The following is a 20,249-nucleotide window of genomic DNA, read 5'->3' as shown; positions in this document are numbered from 1 at the left end:
TTGGCCAGTGCAGCACAGCGCAGCACAGCGCAGCGCAGCGGGTAGATGTCAAAAGTTAAGAACGGGTAGATGGGTGAGCTGAAGGTCAGACAAGCACATGGCAACTTGCTGAGTTTGGGGCCGGGAAAGCACCTGTAATAATCACATGTAAATAACAAGCACACACAATAATGCATAATCAAAGTAAAATAATTTCTTGCCTTGTCACAGAAGATGTTGAAAATGTCCTCAACCTGCATCTACACATTTCCGGCTTCATCCAAGGAAATTTTCATTCATACACATTAGTTCATCTACTGAGATAGCCTCAATTTCTCTTGTGATATTTTGTTTCAGTTCATCTAGAGTGTGAGGGTTTGTTGCATAAACCTTATTTTTTCAATTTTTCCCATAAATAAAATTCGCAAACCGTGAGATCTGGGGATCTTGCGGATCACAGTGGTTTACTAATTACCCTGCTGTCAAAAATTTCTTCAATTAAACTTAATGACTCGTTAGCCGTATGCACGGTTGCCGAGTCTTGCTGGAAATATCCAGACTGGCATTCATTGTCTGTCAATTGTTAAAAAATGGTATGAGAATGTGATTCCTATATCTCTGCCCAGTGATTGTGGTTTCAAAAACTATAGGCCCTATTATCCTGTCTGCAGTTACTGCCACCAACACTCCAAATTTCACACTCTAGATGAACTCAAACAAAATATCATGACAGAAATTGAAGCTATCTCGGTAGATGAACTAATGCGTATGAATTAAAATTTCCTTAGATGAAGCCAGAAATGTGTAGATGCAGGAGGAGGACATTTTCAACATATTCTGTGGCAGGGTGAGAAATTATTTTACTTTGGTTATGTGTGCTTGTTATTTACATGCAATTCATACGGGCGATCTCCCGGCTCCAAGCTCAGCAAGTTACCATGTGCTCATCTGACTTTTAGCTCGCCCAACATAAAAAGAAAGAAAAAAAAAAGGGTCGAAGCAGAATACTGGAGAACATTTATGGAGACTATTACAATTGTGGTTTCAGCTCCTATAACAAACTAATGAGTTGCTATAATTGCACTAGAAGCAAATCAAATTACAAATTGATTTTAAATCATGTAACTAGCAAATAATGAGAAGGAACTCACTTCAAAAGAACAAGCGGTCACAATTATAAACTTAAAAGAGCATGTAATGTTGCAATTTGATACATCAAGAGCATTTGGCCGTGCATCAGCATTGGCATCAGCAAATGTGGGCACAAGAAGTATCTAAAATGTTTGACCTGGTAAATTTCAAAGTTTCGATTACTTTTACCAACAATCTTAAAGTTGAATATGACATTTCATCCAAGCATATTACTTCTGTCATACGTAAGGACACAGAAATAGATAACAGTATATATTGGAGATAATATTATATATTGGAAGGCACAAGTGCAAATATAAGATTGTTTTATTCAAATTTGTCATTTTAAAATATACTTTAATAAGTGCACATACATAATATTCAAATTTCTTTGGCTGTTTGCTACACCGAAACATTATGATTCACAAGTTACTGTACAAATTTTGTGGACGTTATGTAAAGGTAAAAATATGACCAAAATATTATATATGACTCTTTCTGAAATTGCTTTCGGAGATATGCAACACAAACAAAATACATTCTTCACAAGTATTACAAATTCAACTGAGGTACTGTACATAGTGCACACTTCCCTGGGTTAAATTCTACCTAACCGGGCGAGTTGGCCGTGCGCGTAGAGGCACGCGGCTGTGAGCTTGCATCCAGGAGATAGTAGGTTCGAATCCCACTATCGGCAGCCCTGAAAATGGTTTTCCGTGGTTTCCCATTTTCACACCAGGCAAATGCGGGGGCTGTACCTTAATTAAGGCCACGGCCGCTTCCTTCCAACTCCTAAGCCTTTCCTATCCCATCGTCGCCATAAGACCTATCTGTGTCGGTGCGACGTAAAGCCCCTAGCAAAAAAAAAAAAATATATTCTACCTAGTGCAACACAAACAAAACCTCTCCCAGTTCAAGTAAACAAAGGGACTGAAAATTTGACACAAACCACATACAGTACAGTACAGTACAGAACATTTAGTGTACCCCAAAGCAATTTCAAAGTAACGTCCATGAAAGTGCAAACAGGAATGTGTTCATTGTCGTACTGCTCTTAGAATGTCACAGACCCCATTCAGATCTGCATACAGTCATCAACTGTATGTAGTGGGGTGTATAAATTAATAACAGACATCTACTGTACTGTAGTCACTAGTGAACAGAACAAACTGTTAAGAATTAAACATACTGAAGAGGTAAAACTCACAGGAAAATTTACAAGATTTGAATTGATGTTGCATGTATTGTATTCTGGCCGTGCAAGAATTATCTTCCACAGGCCATGTGAAGATTGAGTTTTCCCTAAATTATAGCAATTTTGAATTGCTATGGAGGCAAACATGACATGCCCGATGGCTGTACTAGCCCATATTTTTAATGCTTAGCAAGATAGGACATTTTGCATCACAACTCTAAAATAAAGCATTTGCAGAAAAAGTTGTATATAACATTCTAGTCTTATTTTTTACCTCTTCATTACAACCATAAAGTTTGTACAGTGACTTACAAATCACCCTGTAGAAGATCAGACATATAGAAAGAAGTACTATTTGCATATAAAGCAAGGATTTCGTTTTGTTAAACTGATCTCATTTGAAGTTCCAATATGTATGTGATGTGTATATATATATATATTTTTTTTCATCTGTAGATACATCTGATAATAGTCTAACTTAGTCAATATAATTCAATGATAAAGCAGTTAATTACCAAGTTGACCATGCTTGTAGTACTTAATATTCAGAAATGACTGGAAAATCTCAAAAAATATTAACTTCTTAAATTCTGGATTTACAGTTGTGGACAGCTGTATAGAGCCCTATACTGGAAACACAGGCTTAGGTGCACCAGAACTTAATAAGTCTGGTGTTTGTGGTGATCATGGCATATGTGTTAGTCTGCCAGGTGGAGGCTACAAATGTTCCTGTGATGCTGGATATACGGGCAAATACTGCCATGAAAGTAAGTTTTAAAGTCTCTGCATAGCCCTCTTAGCTTTTCATTGGCCAATTCCTAAAATTGTTTGCAAATTAATTAGTGAAATGCATCTAGTATATCGTAATAATGAATTTGCTGAAAATGAGCCAATTTTGAAAACTTATGCCATACAAAATTTATTCATTTAAAATCAGAACTTTTGCAGTTTGTGAAGAGAACCTTCACCAGACCAGAGCTTCAATAACCAGTTACACTTTTAAATGGGGACAATACATTCACTGAACTTATCTTCAACTCTGAATTCTAGTCATGAGAGTACTGTCCTTGAATTTCAAAGAAGCTAATGAATATAGTTATGTTTTTATAAGAATTCCATTAATAGAGCAGAAAAAAATTCTGTTGATGTGGCAATTTTAATTTGCTATCAGAAAGAAAAACCTACAGCTGAAAATGATTAATAATTCAGTTAAGCAGCAGTGACTGGTTGCACGAGTTTAATTTAGTAGAGGGCAGTGTTCCACAACTCCTAATCATGGTACACCATAAATTATCCATGACTCAACACGGCAGACCAAAATGTTACTCCTTTAAATACATACACTACATTGACATTATTGACAGGACACCAATAGGTATTGGCTTAACTGGAGCTGCTATGTCTGCTCTTCGTTGCTGTCACAACTAGGGAATTTGATCCCGGCCCTTATTTCTAATCCCAGGATTTCGGGATTACACTAGGTCAGTCCCGAGATCCCAGGATTATCCCAGAATTGAAGGTTACAAATAAAAAATAAGAAAATCTTACAGAAATCAGCTGTTTAATCAGCAAATTGAAATTTAGACAAAATCAACATATTTTACAGTATACACCTAGCTAATGTAATCACTCTAACTAATGAAACTTAGAGTCAGACTAACTAGATTTAAAATCACTAGGTCTCAATGTTAAAAATATTATTTTCCAAGAATCAGTGAGATCTCTTTAAACTTACATAAATTTTAAAAAAAGAACCTTATGTAACAAACTATGCAAATAAACTTTGGAAGTTAACAACAATCTCTCTGAACATAGACTAAATAAACGACTTTCATGTAACAACCTAATAATTAGGTAAAACATTTCTTAGCGAAAAGTATTTAAAAATAACTTTAATCAGTCACATTTCACACTTCTCATAAATATAAAGAAAACTAATTTAATAGGAACATTCTAATTTGAATTGCAAAAATATGATCTGAGAAATAACAATGCATCCACTGTCTCATCACAAAGCCTGCTTCTCAATTTGTTACACATATATGCAGCTGCTGAGAAAGCGCGTTCGGTTTCAACGGAAATTGGAGGAGTCATTAGTAAATATTTACAAGCCTGCTCTAGGTTATAGCTCCGAGTAGAATTTAAAGACTCGTATAGGTTCATTTCCTTCTTAAGAATTCTGGAAAATTCATTTTCATTTAATGCTTCAGGAGACATAATTTTCATGCTGTTTTCTATTTCCAGCTGAAGCTTTTCTTTGAGCATCAAATAACTTTTTCCTGTATTTGTAAGCTCGACTTGCATATTCTGTTCTTCCTCTTTGTCATTCTTATAACCATTTAATCTCTCAATTAAACAAACAATCTGGTTTTTTATCAGAACTTTGCTCGGACTTGAAAATGTACGCTTTATTTCATCATCAACAACGCCACATTGTCACTATGAGGATTTTGTAGGTAGTATAATACGCCACTCAACTCATTTCTTCGGTGATCTTTCATGCGCTTTTGTAAATGTATCTTGAATTTAGAAGCCAACTCAGAGTTATTGTCATTTAACTGCTTAAAAAGAAACTTAAGGGCAGCATCAGCTGTGCATAAATTCGTATCAGTGCGACAGAGTGCTTCTACAGTTAATTTGACTGGAGCCAAGACTTTAATGATTTCATCGAAGAAGATATTACAGACCTGAAAATTGGTATTTGGGATCTCCTTTGAAAATAAAGAACACGTATTTTTTGTTTTTGGAAATTTTAATAAATGGGGTTAAACAGGAGTGACAAATTGCGGTGAATTTTTAGAAATACATTATCTACAGTATATCTCAGAAACGTAAAATATTACAGATGTAAACATTAGTATTTGGAATCTCCTGTAAAAGTAAAGAAACATAGGTGATTTTATTTTTGGAAAATGCACTAAAGGGGAACTAAAAAGGGGGTGAAATTTTAAAATGAGAATTTCTACAGTGTATCTCAAAAACTTAATATGTACAGGAGTGAAAAATGGTATTTTTATCTCTATTAAAAATAAAGAAACATTTATTTTTTGTTTCCAGTAAAACCACTTTGGTGGGCGGGGGGAGGGGGCAGGGGTTAAAAGTGACTGTAAACGGGGTTGAATTCTTTTAATCAGGATACTGATATCTCAAAGCTGAAGATGTTACAGACGTGAAATCTGGTATTTGGAATCTGCTTTAAAAGTAAAGAAACATGTATTCTCGGAAAATCCAATGAATGGGGGGAGGTGAAAGAAGTGAAAAAAATAATTGAATTAATTGTATGAGGATACTTGCATCTAATAAAAACTAAAGTTGTTACAGACGTGAAAACTGGTATTTGGATCTCCTTTAAAAACAAAGAAAAACGCGTTTGGGCAGAGGGGGATCCTCTTGGGGGGTGGGAGTGAAAAGGAGTTTAATTACTTTTATGAGGACACATATTTCAAAAACTGAAGATGCTAGAGTCGTGATAATTGGTATTCAGAAGATCCTTTACTTTTAGAGAAACGAGTATTTTTTGCCGGAAAATTCACTTGGGGGGGGGGGGGGAGATTGTGAAAAGGAGTGAAAAAGTGAATACGTTTATGGGGATACATACAACGTGCATTCCATAAGTAATGCGACCAATTTTTTTTTCTGACGCAACTGTACACCGCAGCGTGTTCTAACCTACTGGGCTAGGTGGAGGGGGGTGTTAGCTTCAAATGCTCTTTGTATACATTGTAAATTGAATGTAATCTAAAGGACATTTCAGAAAAGGCCTTCCAGGATGCCTTCCAGGCATGGAAACACCACCTCCAGAAGTGTATCAATGCAAGAGGGTGCTATTTTGAAGATTTTTTATTATTTGTACGAATATATTCAATAAATGATTTTTTATGAATTTGGTCGCATTATTTATGGGACGCACCTTGTACATCTGAAAACTGAAGGTAACAGACGTTAACATTGTTATTTGGAATCGCCTTTAAACATAAAGAAACACACCTCCTTTTTGGGGGGGGGGGAATCAACTTAACAGCGGCGGGGTGAAAAACAGTTCAGACCAATTGATTTTACTGTTCATAATGTACTTATTAGGATCCTAAGTGGCTCAGGCAGTAGCACACCGGCCTCTTACCGCTGGGTTCCGTGGTTCAAATCCCTGTCTCTCTATGTGAGATTTGTGCTGGACAAAGCGGAGGCGGGACAGGTTTTTCTCCGGGTACTCCCAGTTTTCCCTGTCATCATTCATTCCAGCAACACTCTCCAATATCATTTCATTTGTCATTTATTAATCATTGATCCAGAGGATTGCGACAGGCTTCGGCAGCTGGCACAATTCCTATGCTTGCTGCTAGATGGGGCTTCATTCATTCGATTCCTGACCTGGTCAAATGACTGGAAACAGGCTGTGTATTTTCAATGTACTTATTCTGATCATAAAACGATCATGTTTAATCTTTTCTGGGTTCATTTCCAAGAGCTACCTTTTCCTTTGGAGAACGTTCTTAGATTACAGTAGATTCTCCTGGAATAAAAATAAAAATTTAAACACATTTTAAATTAACGATAGGAATGATATTGACCATGAAATTGTTCACCTCTATACTAAGGTCAATAATGCACGGAATTATATCATTCGTATCGCCAGAAATCCCGCGTACTTGCCTACGCGCGACGATGGTGCTAGTCACATAGTCAGCAATGACAATGGCAGCAGATGTAATTTACCGCCAAGTAGCGGTCTTGCATCTTGCTGTGGGGTCCTGAACATCTATAATATTAACAATAATGTTCTTGACCGTCGTCAAAATGTGCGGAGCGCGTTGGAAATGGGTCCTGGCCGGGTAATGACTACGAATACGGTCCAGCCGTGGGTTCAGTACCACCAAGGCACCCAAGACAACACCACGCCGAATCTCCACAAGGATTTGTTCCATATTAAAAATGCTTATAAGAAATGATGGCAAAGATTTAGGGACCCAACTGACCGGGTGGAATACCTGGACCTAGCCCGGGAAGTACGAAATCGATTGCTGGAAAGAAGGATTGAAGAATTGGAGTAACTTTGCTGTAATCTGTCAGAAAACGAGTCTGATCACGAATTTTAACGGATTCTCTCAGAAAACGACTCAGATCACGAATTTCGGAGAATTATATATGAAACGTTAAGCATTCAATTATAAATTTCAGTACAATACCATAGCGAAGCATGGGTATCTTACTAGTTTTAATTAAAGAAGTATTTAATATCATTATGTGTATTTGTTTTGTAGATTAACTACTTAAATATTAAGTTTAAGCTTACAATACAACGTTGACAGTTCTGTAGGTCAACAATCAATTATCATTGTTTTGAAATACAAGTAGTTGGGGTCTTGATTTTAACCCCAATTGTTTCTAGTTAAAGGACGGTGACCACCTCACACTTCAATGTTGCTACATAGTATGGGCCAGGCCATGACTGGAAACAGCTGTGATTGTACACAGAATAGGTTGAAACTTAATCACGACAAATTAAAAATAATGTTTTTTGTGAAAAAACAAAACAAAAGGAAAATATCATTTCAGTACAAATTTGTTAATTACATTTTATCTCCTATATCACAAGTTAATAACCATGGTATTATAATGTATCATTTAATGAACATATTAGACATATTTGTAAGAAATCATTACAGTACTGGGTTACATTACTAGATATTCCTTGACTACCTATCGCTTGCTGTATGTATCCATGTTGTGTACTGTATTTGAATTCTGTACGTCTGTATGGAACCATTCTCATCAGTCTTCTATCCGTAGATTAGATTCAGTACAACACAAATGTCTTCATTTGAGCAGGTTTCCTGCATGGTAATGTTGAACATATAGGCTTAGAGCAGTCATTAAATCTGCATAGTGTATCACAATGCGATGAATTCCTGGATAAAATATTCATTTTTAAATTGTTCCACTCCTTGATGAATTGCACTCAATTCCTAGAGAAAAAAAAACCTCCACATCCCAGACAGATGCAAGAGATTTAATCATACACTGTCCACAAATTGGCATAGAAATAACCATGCATCCATGGCCCAATGGTGAGATCACTAAACAAAGTGGATATTGATGTATTTACTGTTTATTGTCAAATTTGAGAAATCACTTGCACAATCTCCACAAGTGATTACCATTTTCCTGAGTTTATTTTTTCTATAACCTACATTATATTTGTACCTTTTTCTCCTTATACGGTACTCCACTGATTCTTTTCTTTAATTTTATCGTATGTTTTCTATACACTTGTGTTGTAAAATGATAATACCATTAATAAAGTATTACATTTTCAGTATGGGCTGTTATGCCTTTCAGCATTCAGTCTGCAGGTATCTGTGAAGGAACTATGCTCCTACATGATCTGCCGTTCCTTGGTAGGACTCTGGCCTCTTCTGTTTTTTACATCTCTTGTCACTGAAAGTGAGTTAAATCATAGTGTGTTTGGTCTTCCTCTACTTTTCTCACCCTACACAGCTGAGTTCATTAGTTTCCTTGGTAACTAACCTTACCACTGAACTTGACCAGTTCCGTACTCTCATTTTCATCCAATATGTTTGTATGGAAAGAGTAAATCGTTCTGTTTCAGAGGATCCTAAAACTAACCCCTCAGTTTCTAAAGAAAATGTACTCAATTTTAAATAAATATGGAAATCAGTTGCATTATCATTGATTATTGAAAAATGTAACATGATTGAAGTAAACATTTTATTTTTTATCAGTAGGCCAACTGAACAAACAAATAAGTTAATGATACTGGTAAAAGAACTTCCTACCAAATATATCAATTTATCATACTGGAATTAAAGTTGTATTACAAGGGGTTTAAAAAATACTAGCAATTTCCCGCTGCCTCTGCCCGCAATGTACAAAGTACGGTGTTGTTCGTTACTATCCTCACGGATGTATTTGCAAAGTTTCGAGTTAATGAAATAAAGCACATGATCTGCTGTGGTAATAGAATGTAATATTTTGTCAACAAAACACTTGAAAATACATCACAAAAAGAAATAGTATTAAACGTTCCTTGGAACAACACTACGCGCCAAACTGTTTTAAAAAAAAAAAGATCATCATGGAGACAAATGTACTCATAAATTTTCTCAGAATTCACCAATTTAAGTATTTTTTACCTCAAAAGAAAGCGCTTGATCCACTGAGTGTTTTTTTAGACCAAAATGAACTGCATACCTCAATTAGAACAAAAGATATGATTGCTTCAAATGTTGAAGAAATGAGACATCAAATTGAATGTGCACTCATAACTTTCCTCAGAATCAACCCATTTGAATAGTGAGGAGCTAAAATGAAAGAGCTTGATCCACTGAGTGTTCTTAGGCCAAAACGAACTCCGTGCCTCAAATTAGAACCAAAGATATGATTGCTTCAAAGAGACAAAAAATTGGAAAAATCAAATAATTTGAGGAAGGCGGAAGATAAGTGATTTATAGTACCTGATGACAAATCTGCGCATGAATACCTTTAACTCTTAAAAAAATGAAGGAAATCGACTGGTTAGTGTGGCCGGACTGACTGATTTTAGTTTTCATAAAAAAGTTTAATATATAGATACCAGTTGTACTTTTCAAAAGACTTAACTTGGTCAAGGTACGTCAAATTTTTTCCACTGCACATGAGCTTGTAAAGTCCAGTGCAATTCACAGGTGCCATATTGTACTGAATATCATGAATTGCCCTAATAGATGAGTTAAACTATTCCTGTCTTCAGTCCACTGGGCATTTATCAAAGAAAACGCTCTTTCTACATTATCTTTTTATATGCTGGAAGAGAGAAGTAAAACTGTTATCTTCAGAATATTGCTCTTCTAAAGTACAGCTTTCAATCTGAGCCACCCATTTTTTCATGTGTCAACAAAGGATCAAAATTAGCAACTATTTTGATTCTCAATGACAAATTCTTTCAGTATAAAAATTTGATCAAACAAACTACCTTCATTGAGCTGACAATTGCTATTTTCATGAAACCACTAAGAAACACATTCTACCTCATCCCACGATATGAATGACTTTAGAAGACAATTTTTGGTGACTTTCGCTCAAGAATTGCTTGATTCCTTCTTGATCTGTGCTATGTATTTGAAAACCATTGAGCTAAGCTTGAAATTAATTGCTCTACATTCATTAAATATGTTGTGAAAATAAATTATATTGTTGCAGATGTCAATGATTGCCAAGTGAACCCATGTCTGAATGGAGGTACATGTGTGGATAAAATTAATTCATTTCGATGCATATGCAAGGATGGATGGGAAGGAAATACCTGTAACATAAGTAAGTACATCTCAATTGTATTTAGATTATTAGCAGTGAATGAAACCTCTAAACCTATGAAACTCTCCGGTAAAACTGTGTACAGTTGTGTCCTCTTCTAATCCATCACATACTTTACCAATGATGTAAGTGATAGTGTAATACAGAATATCTTGATTTATTGTCTAGATAGAGATGAATGTAACCCAAATCCCTGCCATAATAATGCAAGCTGTTCCGATGGTATTGCTGAATTTGTCTGCTCATGTCGTAATGGATGGAAAGGGAAGACATGCAATCTGATAGACAGTCACTGTGACCACAGTACCTGTCGTAATGGTGGGACTTGTCAAGATTTGGGTGATACTTATGTGTGTCATTGTCCTCTTGGTTGGGAGGGTACCACTTGCCATATTGGTAAGATACATTTCATTTAAACTCTCCTAACAACTTTATGTTTATTAATTTTTTTGTACTGTTTATCCAAATTGATATCTGTTTAGTTACATAAATGTTGTTGTTGCAGCTGTTGTAAGTTCTTTTACAATTTCAATTGACCATTTACTGTACCGTATTTAAAAGGCAATGCAAGGAATCTCAAATTGAGTCTTTTTCCTGTTGAAATGCCGTGTGGTTCTGTTTGGCAATTTATGTAACTGTGATGAAATACAACTGCATATCAAAATAATTAAACATAACAATTCAAAACCTAGATGACACAGTCTGAGTACCCTGGATATTAAAGGTTCAGTTTGCTGCATTATGTAAAGGAAGACTTAATTTTTCCCAGCCTTTTAGATAATTTGACCATATTTTCTGAAGTTGACAATGGAACATTTACCAGTACTGAGAGCTTTGCAAACCCAACCTCCCCATAATCATTCAATACTATGTACATTTTTTAAAATTTCAGTGCAAATAGGAAACAACTTCAGCCTCTTTATTGATCTATCTAAATAGAGTTTAATCAAATAATTTTGTCTGCATACTTCAAGTCAAGGCCTCATACCTCGTATTTATCCCAGATTAGGTACACAAAAGTCAAAAATGGGTTCATTTCATTTGCTGTTTGCCTGTCTGTTTCTGTGAACATCATGAGGAAACAGCTTGACAAAATTTCTTGTACCGGGTGAGTTGGCTGTGCAGTTAGGGGTGCGCAGCTGTGAGCTTGCATCCAGGAAATAGTGGGTTTTGAACCCCACTGTCAGCAGCCCTGAAGATGGTTTTCTGTGGTTTCCCATTTTCACACCAGGCAAATTCTGGAGTTGTACCTTAATTAAGGCCACACCCCCTTCCTTCCCACTCTCAGGCCTTTCCTATCCCATCGCCACCATAAGACCTATCTGTTGGTGCGACGTAAAACAAATATCAATAATAAAAATAATAATAAAAAATGTCTTGACACTTGTTATTTAAGTTCACAGATCACCAAAGAGTGCATTAGGCTATATAATATTTGATTAGCATACAGTGGTGCAGCAATATTAAGGGGGCCATAGCAGGAAACATCAAATTTCTCCAATAATATTAGCTGTATCAAAGTACTATTTATAATTAAAGTTGTATAAGATATAATTTATGATCTTTTATGTTTTATGTACTCTTACCATACAACTGATAACAGAGATATTCATGATTATTATGTTTTTCACAAACTTCCAAATATCTGCAGAAATATTAATTCTATCTAAAAAGTGTGCACAACAAGAGTTATAAAAGGGTTCCTACAGCGTCTCTCTTATAAAACCAGACCGAACGCACAATGTTTGTACTCTGGGCTATGGCAGCTGCAGTATGGGAGGCACACACATAGTTCTTGACCTTGCAAACAGTCTGCACGTGTTCGACCTGGCAAGCATGAGTCGCCAGTCTGAATCTCAGCTTTAAAGGTGGTGAGACAGTTATCAATGAAACACCATATTTTCATATGAAAAAGTTCTGGTTTCACTTTAATGGTTGTGTGAACAGTCATAACTCTTGCTATTTGTGTGCAGAAAATTCTAATGGTGTTTATGAAGTCCCTCATTATGATAGGAAGATTGGCGTTTGGTGTGCTGTTAGTGCAAGATCTTACAGTGTGTGATTTTTACTTGTGGGTAAATTGAAAGAAAAAGTGTTTCAAACGAATCCTCACACACTGGAGGAACTGAAAGAAAATATTATGAATGAAATCAGAAACATTACAGTGGCAGAACTCGCTCACATTAGCCAGAATGTGATATAATGATACAGTGGCTGTATAACTGAGGAAGGACAACACTTCCAGCATCTTTTATAAGGTAAGATTTCATATAAGATTGTATCACGCTTAAAGCAGGGCGGCCACGTGCGACAGAAGTTCAGCTGAGGCAGCTGCCATAGCGCAAAGTACAAACACCATGCGTTTGGTTTGGGTTTATAAGGGAGACCCTGTATAAGTTCTATTTTCCACAGGCATGTCCTGATTTCCGTTAGCAGGAATGGCATCCAGCCAGGTTTCTTTTCAGATTTAAAATTCTGGGTTTTCAAAGTTATCTACAAATCCTTAAAATTGAACACGATAAAATGGAAAATACAATAGTTGGTGCAAAAGTCATTGGAACTATTTTTTTTTCTTGCAGATACGTGAGCAGATCACAAACTGCTATTTGTGACATGAAAGGTATGCAGGCATAGTGTGTATTCACAGCAACAGATGGCTCTCTGATTGCTGGTAGTAGCACAGAGAGTGCTGTTTAATCAGTTGTGTGGCGAGTGTCACGTGAGATGGAAGTAACCATTACATGATATAAAATTCATTCCAAATTGATGGTCTTAATTATGCAATATAAATGTTTAATCAATCCCCCTGTTCAGTACATTATAGTAGAACTTCATCTATAAAGATGTTGTTTCTACATTAACCAAACATGTTTCCATGTGTTTTTAGTCATCTTCATTGGATTTGAACTTTAAAATACATGTGTTACTTTCAATGATTTAATGGTTGAAATATTGTACCAAAATCTGCTAGGTGTGGACTGTTGTGTTTTCCATCTTCTTGTGTGGTTGTGAAGCTTGGACTATCAAACCTGGAGAACATCAGTGTATTGATGCCTTTGAAATATGGTGCTCATGAAGAATGCTATGAACACCATTGGCACAAAAAAGAACAAATGTGTCAGTCAGGAATGAGCTAGGCATGAAGACCTCTTTCCTTACTATGCTACCAGAAGATATTGCAGTTTTTCAGCCACATCACAAGATGACAGAGGGACAACTTAGAGAACAGTCAATGGTAAAAGGCCAAAAGGAAGAGTATCAAGCAGATGGGTTGATCAGGTGAAGGAGATCACCCACATGCTCAGTCATGACCACATTTATTGGAGGGAGGGAGGGAGGGAGGGAGGGAGGGAGGGAGGGAGGGAGGGAGGGAGGGACGGACAGATGGATGGATCAGAAACTGAAGTAGCCCATAGAGGGGTCAAAGTACAACAAGTTTTGAATAGGAACATGCTGTCTAGGATGAAATATTGTTTCAAGGATAAGCCTGGGAATTACATAATGGACAAATTTATTTATTTATTTTTCCAAAATACTCTACATTCCTGAACAACACAGAATTGACAATCAATGAATCGTTCGTGCACGCAATGAAGATAAGGCGCTGGACACTGAATGTTGTTAACAAAAGCTGTTTGAACTGTTGCCCACCATATTCATTTAGACAACTTTAGTGGAGGTAAGTTATAGTGCAGTACTGTAATGTTCACCACATTGTGCGCAAGGTAACTGTTGTCTGTCTGGAATCTGTGAGGTGAGTGCATGGCGGAACACTGGTACATGTATGAAGAACTCTGAGACATGCATATCATCTGGGGCAAGAGTAGCTGGTAATGAACACGAAGCTCAATGCCTGTACCGCAAAGAGTATCTGAGAAAATGCCGTCCACAGCCCCGTACATTTCAAAAGAGTAACTGCCAGATCGAGCAGACGTTCACTGTGCATAGTGCATCATGTGGGCTGGCCATGTTAGGCTCAAACTCTTTCTAATGAAGAGGAGGTATTCATGCACATGGAAAAAGAACAGTTTACTGGCACACGTCCTATTCATTATGGTGTATCCTGCATGGCGACCAGCTCTGCTCCTGTTATCCCCAGTGAGTTCAGGGTTTGACTGCAGAAGATTTCCTAGGAGGATTGCAATTTTGTCAATGACTGGAGGACTGTTGTGCAAATAAGCCCTATTTCCTAAGCTACATGTTGTTAAAAAATGGGGCACAGTTCACTAGAGATGATTTCTTTAATTGTTGTAATGGCCATGTCTGGGCACAGCAGATTCCCCACACTGTATTTGAACATGACGTCCAACATAGTCTCGCAGTGCATGTCTACACTGGTGTTATTGGCAATCACTTGGTCAGACCATACTTCCTGCTGCCATGTATGAATGGAATGATGCAGCATACAATTTTGCATGATGTTCTGGCACAACTGTTAGAGGATGTGCCACTGATTGTGCGTACTTAGACATGGATGAAACTAGATGGAGCACCTGCACACTTAGCTCGTGCAGTACAAGATGTACTAAATTGTATATATCCTGGGCGTTGGAATGGAAGAGGAGGTCTAATTGCATGGCCAGTCTGCTCTTTTGATTTGATACCTCTGGATTTCTTCTTGAGAGGGCATATCAATGGCCCTGTGTACGTGACACCAGTGCCCAACCCACAAATACTTCTTGCTAGGATACTTGCAGCATCTGATGAGGTTTCTTTACAATTTGTTTTACGTCGCACCGACACAGATATGTCTTGTGGTGATGATGGAATAGGAAAGGGCTAGTAGTGGGAAGGGAATGGCTGTGGGCTTAATTAAGTTACAGCCCTAGCATTTTCCTGGTGTGAAAATGGGGAATCATAGAAAACCACTATCTCCTGAATGCAAGCTGACAACTTGATTATTTTGTTAGGATTTTTTTTTCATTACATTCCAGGAAGGTTTCTCTGCTGCTTCACCAAGCCTTTCCAGGTCATTACCGAAATACTTCCAACTTCCCTGGAGGAGAACATATGATGGACGCAACTGGAGTTAGAGGCGGCAAGTGGCATTGAGAAATGCAGAACCTACTTGATGACAGCACATGCCACGTTGGTCTGTACACTGACAGGTCGTCCCCAGTGCTGCTGAACACCAGTCGCCACACTTCCTTACTGAAACTTCCCTACCCACCATCCAACTGTATGGTATGGGAGGGCATTTTTCCCAAGGGCTTCCACAAATTCACTGTGACATTCTCTCGCAATTACTCCCCCGGAGAGCAGCTATTTTGATGTATGCGGGCTGCTCAACACAGGTTACTTCCATCTTGCACAATGCTCGCCACACAACTGATTTCACAGCACTCTCTCTGCTACTACCAGCAATCACAGAGCCATCTGTTGTGAATACACACTATTCCTGCATAGCTTCCACACGACAAATAGCGGTTTTATGGTCTACTCACAATCTGCAAGAAGAAAAAAAAAATTGCAATGACTTTTGCCCCAACCTGGTATTTTTACAGTGGTCTGTGTTCAGACCAATGTTGCTGTATGGGAGTGAAAGCTGGATATACATAGGATTTCTTATTCATAAGTTCGAAGTAACAGACATGAAAGTACCGGGCGAGTTGGCTGTGCGGTTATGGGTGCGCAGCTGTGAACTTGCATCTGGGAGATAGTGGGTTCGAACCCCACTGTCGGCAGCCCTGAAAATGGTTTTCTGTGGTTTCCCATTTTTCACGCCAGGCAAATGCTGGGGCAGTGCCATAATTAAGGCCACAGCCACTTCCTTCCCATTCCTAGGCCTTTCCTATCCCATCGTCGCCATAAGACCTATCTGTGTCGGTGCAACGTAAAACAAATAGCAAAAAGACATGAAAGTTGTTAGAATGATTGCTACTGAAAGCAGGTGGAAACAATGACAGGAGGATACTTGAAATGAGGAAATAAAGGCAAAGTTAGGACTAAACTAGATGGGAGGAGGATAGGCTACATATGAGAATAATGGACTCAGCCATAGCGGGTAAGAGAAGTAGAGGGAGACCAAGAAGCTAAGAAGTGTGGAACTAAACAAGGCCACAGAGCTAATTGCAAACAGAGTATTGTGGAGGCACTTAGTTAATTGACAGAAGCTTACAGAGTGAACTCTGAAAGGCATAACGGCCCATATTGAAGATGAATGAATGTTTTTCATTTCAATTGCAATACGATCTATTATATTGATACAAGCATTTGTGGATTGCAGAATTTGTCAAATATCACTATCATTCAATTCTTGGAGGTCAGTTTTTACTCAAAGCCATTGAGAGCCTGGATTTTCTTTGAAACCTTATGCTGTATGAAAATAACTTGAGTAATATTTTATGCAAGATGTAGTACTATTCTATAGCGTCTCACAAAACATCACCTGTCTCCAGACCAATTATCCAGAATTCGTACCTTACAGTTTTTGGAAGTTCAGTCTTGTTTTAATTCTTGAGGATTATCCTGTCAGAAGTCTACGTGAGATGATTGTCTACTATTGTAGTACTCTCTGATATGATGAATACCATAAGTAACAAATATATGATTGCTGGAATCAGCTTCCTGAGAAACAGACATCTACAATAGACAAATGCAGGTGGTTCCAGCAACAAATAGTGGTTGTATTGAGCCAAGCAACACCAATGTTATGAGCCCAGTTTGGAAGTTGTTATGAAAATTAAAGCATTTCAGAATTTTTTTCACCTTTGCATTAATGTTTGTTTACTCCCAATTATGTATCTAATGTATGTAATATCTTGTTGTCCAAAGTAAAAGAACAAGATCTTCAAAAGCCTGCTTTATTTCAATCTTCTTGTGTTATGTAATGAGGTGGTAGAGTTCTGGTAAATTTATTAGAAAAAAGCCCTTTATGTATGTATGTATGTATGTATGTATGTACCATATAATCTCGAGTACCGCCCACCACCGAATAAGAACCACACACCTGAATCTCTAACAACAAAATTTGGAAATAAATAAATCACATGTTTACTTACCAATTTTTTTAAATTTCTGCAAATGTCACAAAATTGGTAATTTAAAACACTTTACAAATAATAAAAACACTAAAAATAGCACATTGAGAAATAAAACCAGTTCAATGTACAAATTAGTCATGATTCAACATCATCCATACATAGTCGTCCTCACTACCATCCATATAATTTGAAATTCCACATTTCTTGAACTTTTTCCTCACCAAGTCATTAGAGATGTGATCTCATGCAGTCTTTATCCATTTGCATAGAAGTTCCACTTCAGGTTGTTTCACTCGTCCAGTTGGTGTCAGTGCGTGATTGCCAGCAGACACTATCCACTTGGTGTAGAGGTGTTTCAATGCAGTTTTGAAAGGCCAGTTCACAAAAACATCTAATGGTTGTAACATAGAGGTTAGTCCTCCTGGAATTATTGCCAGATCAGTTTCTCATTTACTTATCAATTCCTTTACAATGTCTGTAGTGTATGCCTGTGATAATTGTCGAACACAAGCAGGCTCTTTTTCTGGAGCAAAGCTCTCGGGCAAGTTTGCCACACACACTTCATCCAGTTCTCAATTAGCTCACTGTCCATCCAGCTGGATTCTTGAGTTCAAATGAAAATATCAGAGAGCAAATTTACTTTCGGAAGTGTTTCTTTTCAGAACCACATATGGAGGAAGTTTGGTTCCGTCAGCTAACATGCACAACATTACCATGCAGCATTGCTTTTCGTTACCACCTGTCACAATAGTAACGCTTTTAGAGCTTTTAATGTGAACCGTATTGTCTAGAGGCATTTCAAAATAAACGGGCGTCTGATCAGTATTCCCAATTTGAGAAAGTAAATAGGTATTTTGCTTCTGCAAGTGAATAATACGGCGATGAAAGATTCAATGTTTCTTCGTAGACAACAGGGAAATGACATGAAATAGATACACAATCCCTTTCTTTGATAAAAGTTCCAGATTGTCGACTTCTGTGACTTTGTTGTGAATGATCAGGTTGCGCAAGTGTCCAAAGATTAATACTATGAGGGTCTTAAAATGATCAAAGCAAAAACCATTAGCAGTACCACAAAATGCACTGTTAATAAAACATAACAGTAGTACATTCAGAAAATGCACACCATGAAGAACATTAGTTTTGAAAGCCACATCAAACATCTTTGAACTTCTGTACAGGTTTACAACTAATATATACAGTTTTCTGCCATGCATAATTAAGCTTCAGTCTACAGATCTCTGCAGACAGTTGATTGCAGATCACAGAATGAATGTTCAGAATGAATATTCTTCCTTATCGTTTTGGCTGTGGCATTTTGGAAAGTAGTTTTATGTAGTTTGTTACCCTCTTTGAGGGAATTTTATATTATCTGAAATATATAAATCTTTAGGGTTTGAACTAATTTTGTACTTAATAAAACTGTTCCCTCCCCCTCCCCTCCCCTCCTCCCCCCACCACTCCGCTCCCCACTATACTTGACACTTCGAAGATTTTACAACTGAGAATTCATATTACTTTGGCTGCGTCTTTCTTTTCTCTTTGGACTGGATGGTGATTACTGATTTCAATTAATCACTCATCATCACCATTATCTTAAGGTCTATAAATATGACATTATCAATTTCTAAAAGGTTTCTATATTATGGAGGTTGCTGCTGGAATAGGTAGTGTAAATTAAATAGATGAAATATTGTGATTTTCTTGAACAGTGCCCAAATGCTCTTTCAGATAATAATGTTGTTTAAGATTGTTAATAATTACTTTAAGGATAGCTTCCCTATGAGTTAATCTTTCTAACTCATTGAGTTGAAAGTAAAGAATATTATTTTATGCAGTGGCTGTGAAAGCCAAAAGGCTTTTCCATCATCTGGAAATTGAAAAGTTTAGGATTCAAATCATATTACGGTATCCATAGTTTACAGTTCATTCATATCTAGAAACATCCACTGTTAGGAGCTACTGACTTCTAACCAATTTTGAATTTTCCTGATATAATTCATATATCACTCTTAATTGGAAAAGGTATTGAATCAACTACAGTAAATATACAGTATTTTACAGGTTGATGCCTGTCTATTTGATCAAATTTGCTCTACAAATGTCCTTTCCTTTATGTTTCCCTCTTTTTCTTTTGCATATTCTTTTGTTTTTGGGTAGTAATACTCAGTATGATGACCTGGGCACTGTAAAGCATATGTGAAATATAATTATTTTCTTAATTGGATCATTTTCAGCTAAGTCACATGCCTGCAGATCTGATCCCTGCCAGAATGGTGCTACGTGTGTGAATAAAGGTGATGATTATTCCTGCATTTGCAAAGAAGGTTATGAAGGTCAACACTGTGAGCTTGACATTAATGACTGTAGCTCAGCCCCATGTTATAATGGAGGGAAGTGTGTTGATGGTGTTAACTGGTTCCTGTGTGAATGTGCTGAAGGATTCACTGGTGCTAATTGTAGAATTAATGTTAATGACTGTGCATCAAATCCATGTGGCTTTGGTAGTACATGTGTTGACGGTATTGGAGAATTCCGCTGCATTTGCCCCCCTGGCCGCAAGGGAGTTCGCTGTGAGCAAGGTATGATTTTAATATTTCACTTTCTGTCTTCACTACTGTATGTTTTTTTTGTGGTGGTGGGTAGTGTAA

General features: G+C 37.2%; 1 protein-coding gene across 1 annotated transcript in view; it reads left to right on the top strand.

Annotated features, from left to right (window-relative positions):
* Ser (Serrate) overlaps positions 1-20,249 on the top strand; it is a 499,400-nt gene that overhangs the window by 435,015 nt on the left and 44,136 nt on the right. Inside the window, exons 12-15 of the mRNA XM_067140991.2 lie at positions 2,908-3,072; positions 10,502-10,615; positions 10,784-11,011; positions 19,836-20,180. Coding sequence (XP_066997092.2) covers positions 2,908-3,072; positions 10,502-10,615; positions 10,784-11,011; positions 19,836-20,180 — 852 coding nt within the window. The remainder of the gene's footprint in view (positions 1-2,907; positions 3,073-10,501; positions 10,616-10,783; positions 11,012-19,835; positions 20,181-20,249) is intronic.

Source organism: Anabrus simplex, chromosome 2 (assembly GCF_040414725.1).
Source record: "Anabrus simplex isolate iqAnaSimp1 chromosome 2, ASM4041472v1, whole genome shotgun sequence".
NCBI lineage: Eukaryota > Metazoa > Arthropoda > Insecta > Orthoptera > Tettigoniidae > Anabrus > Anabrus simplex.
Note: the sequence above shows the minus strand (reverse complement) of the source record. Positions and strands in the feature narration are given on the sequence as shown.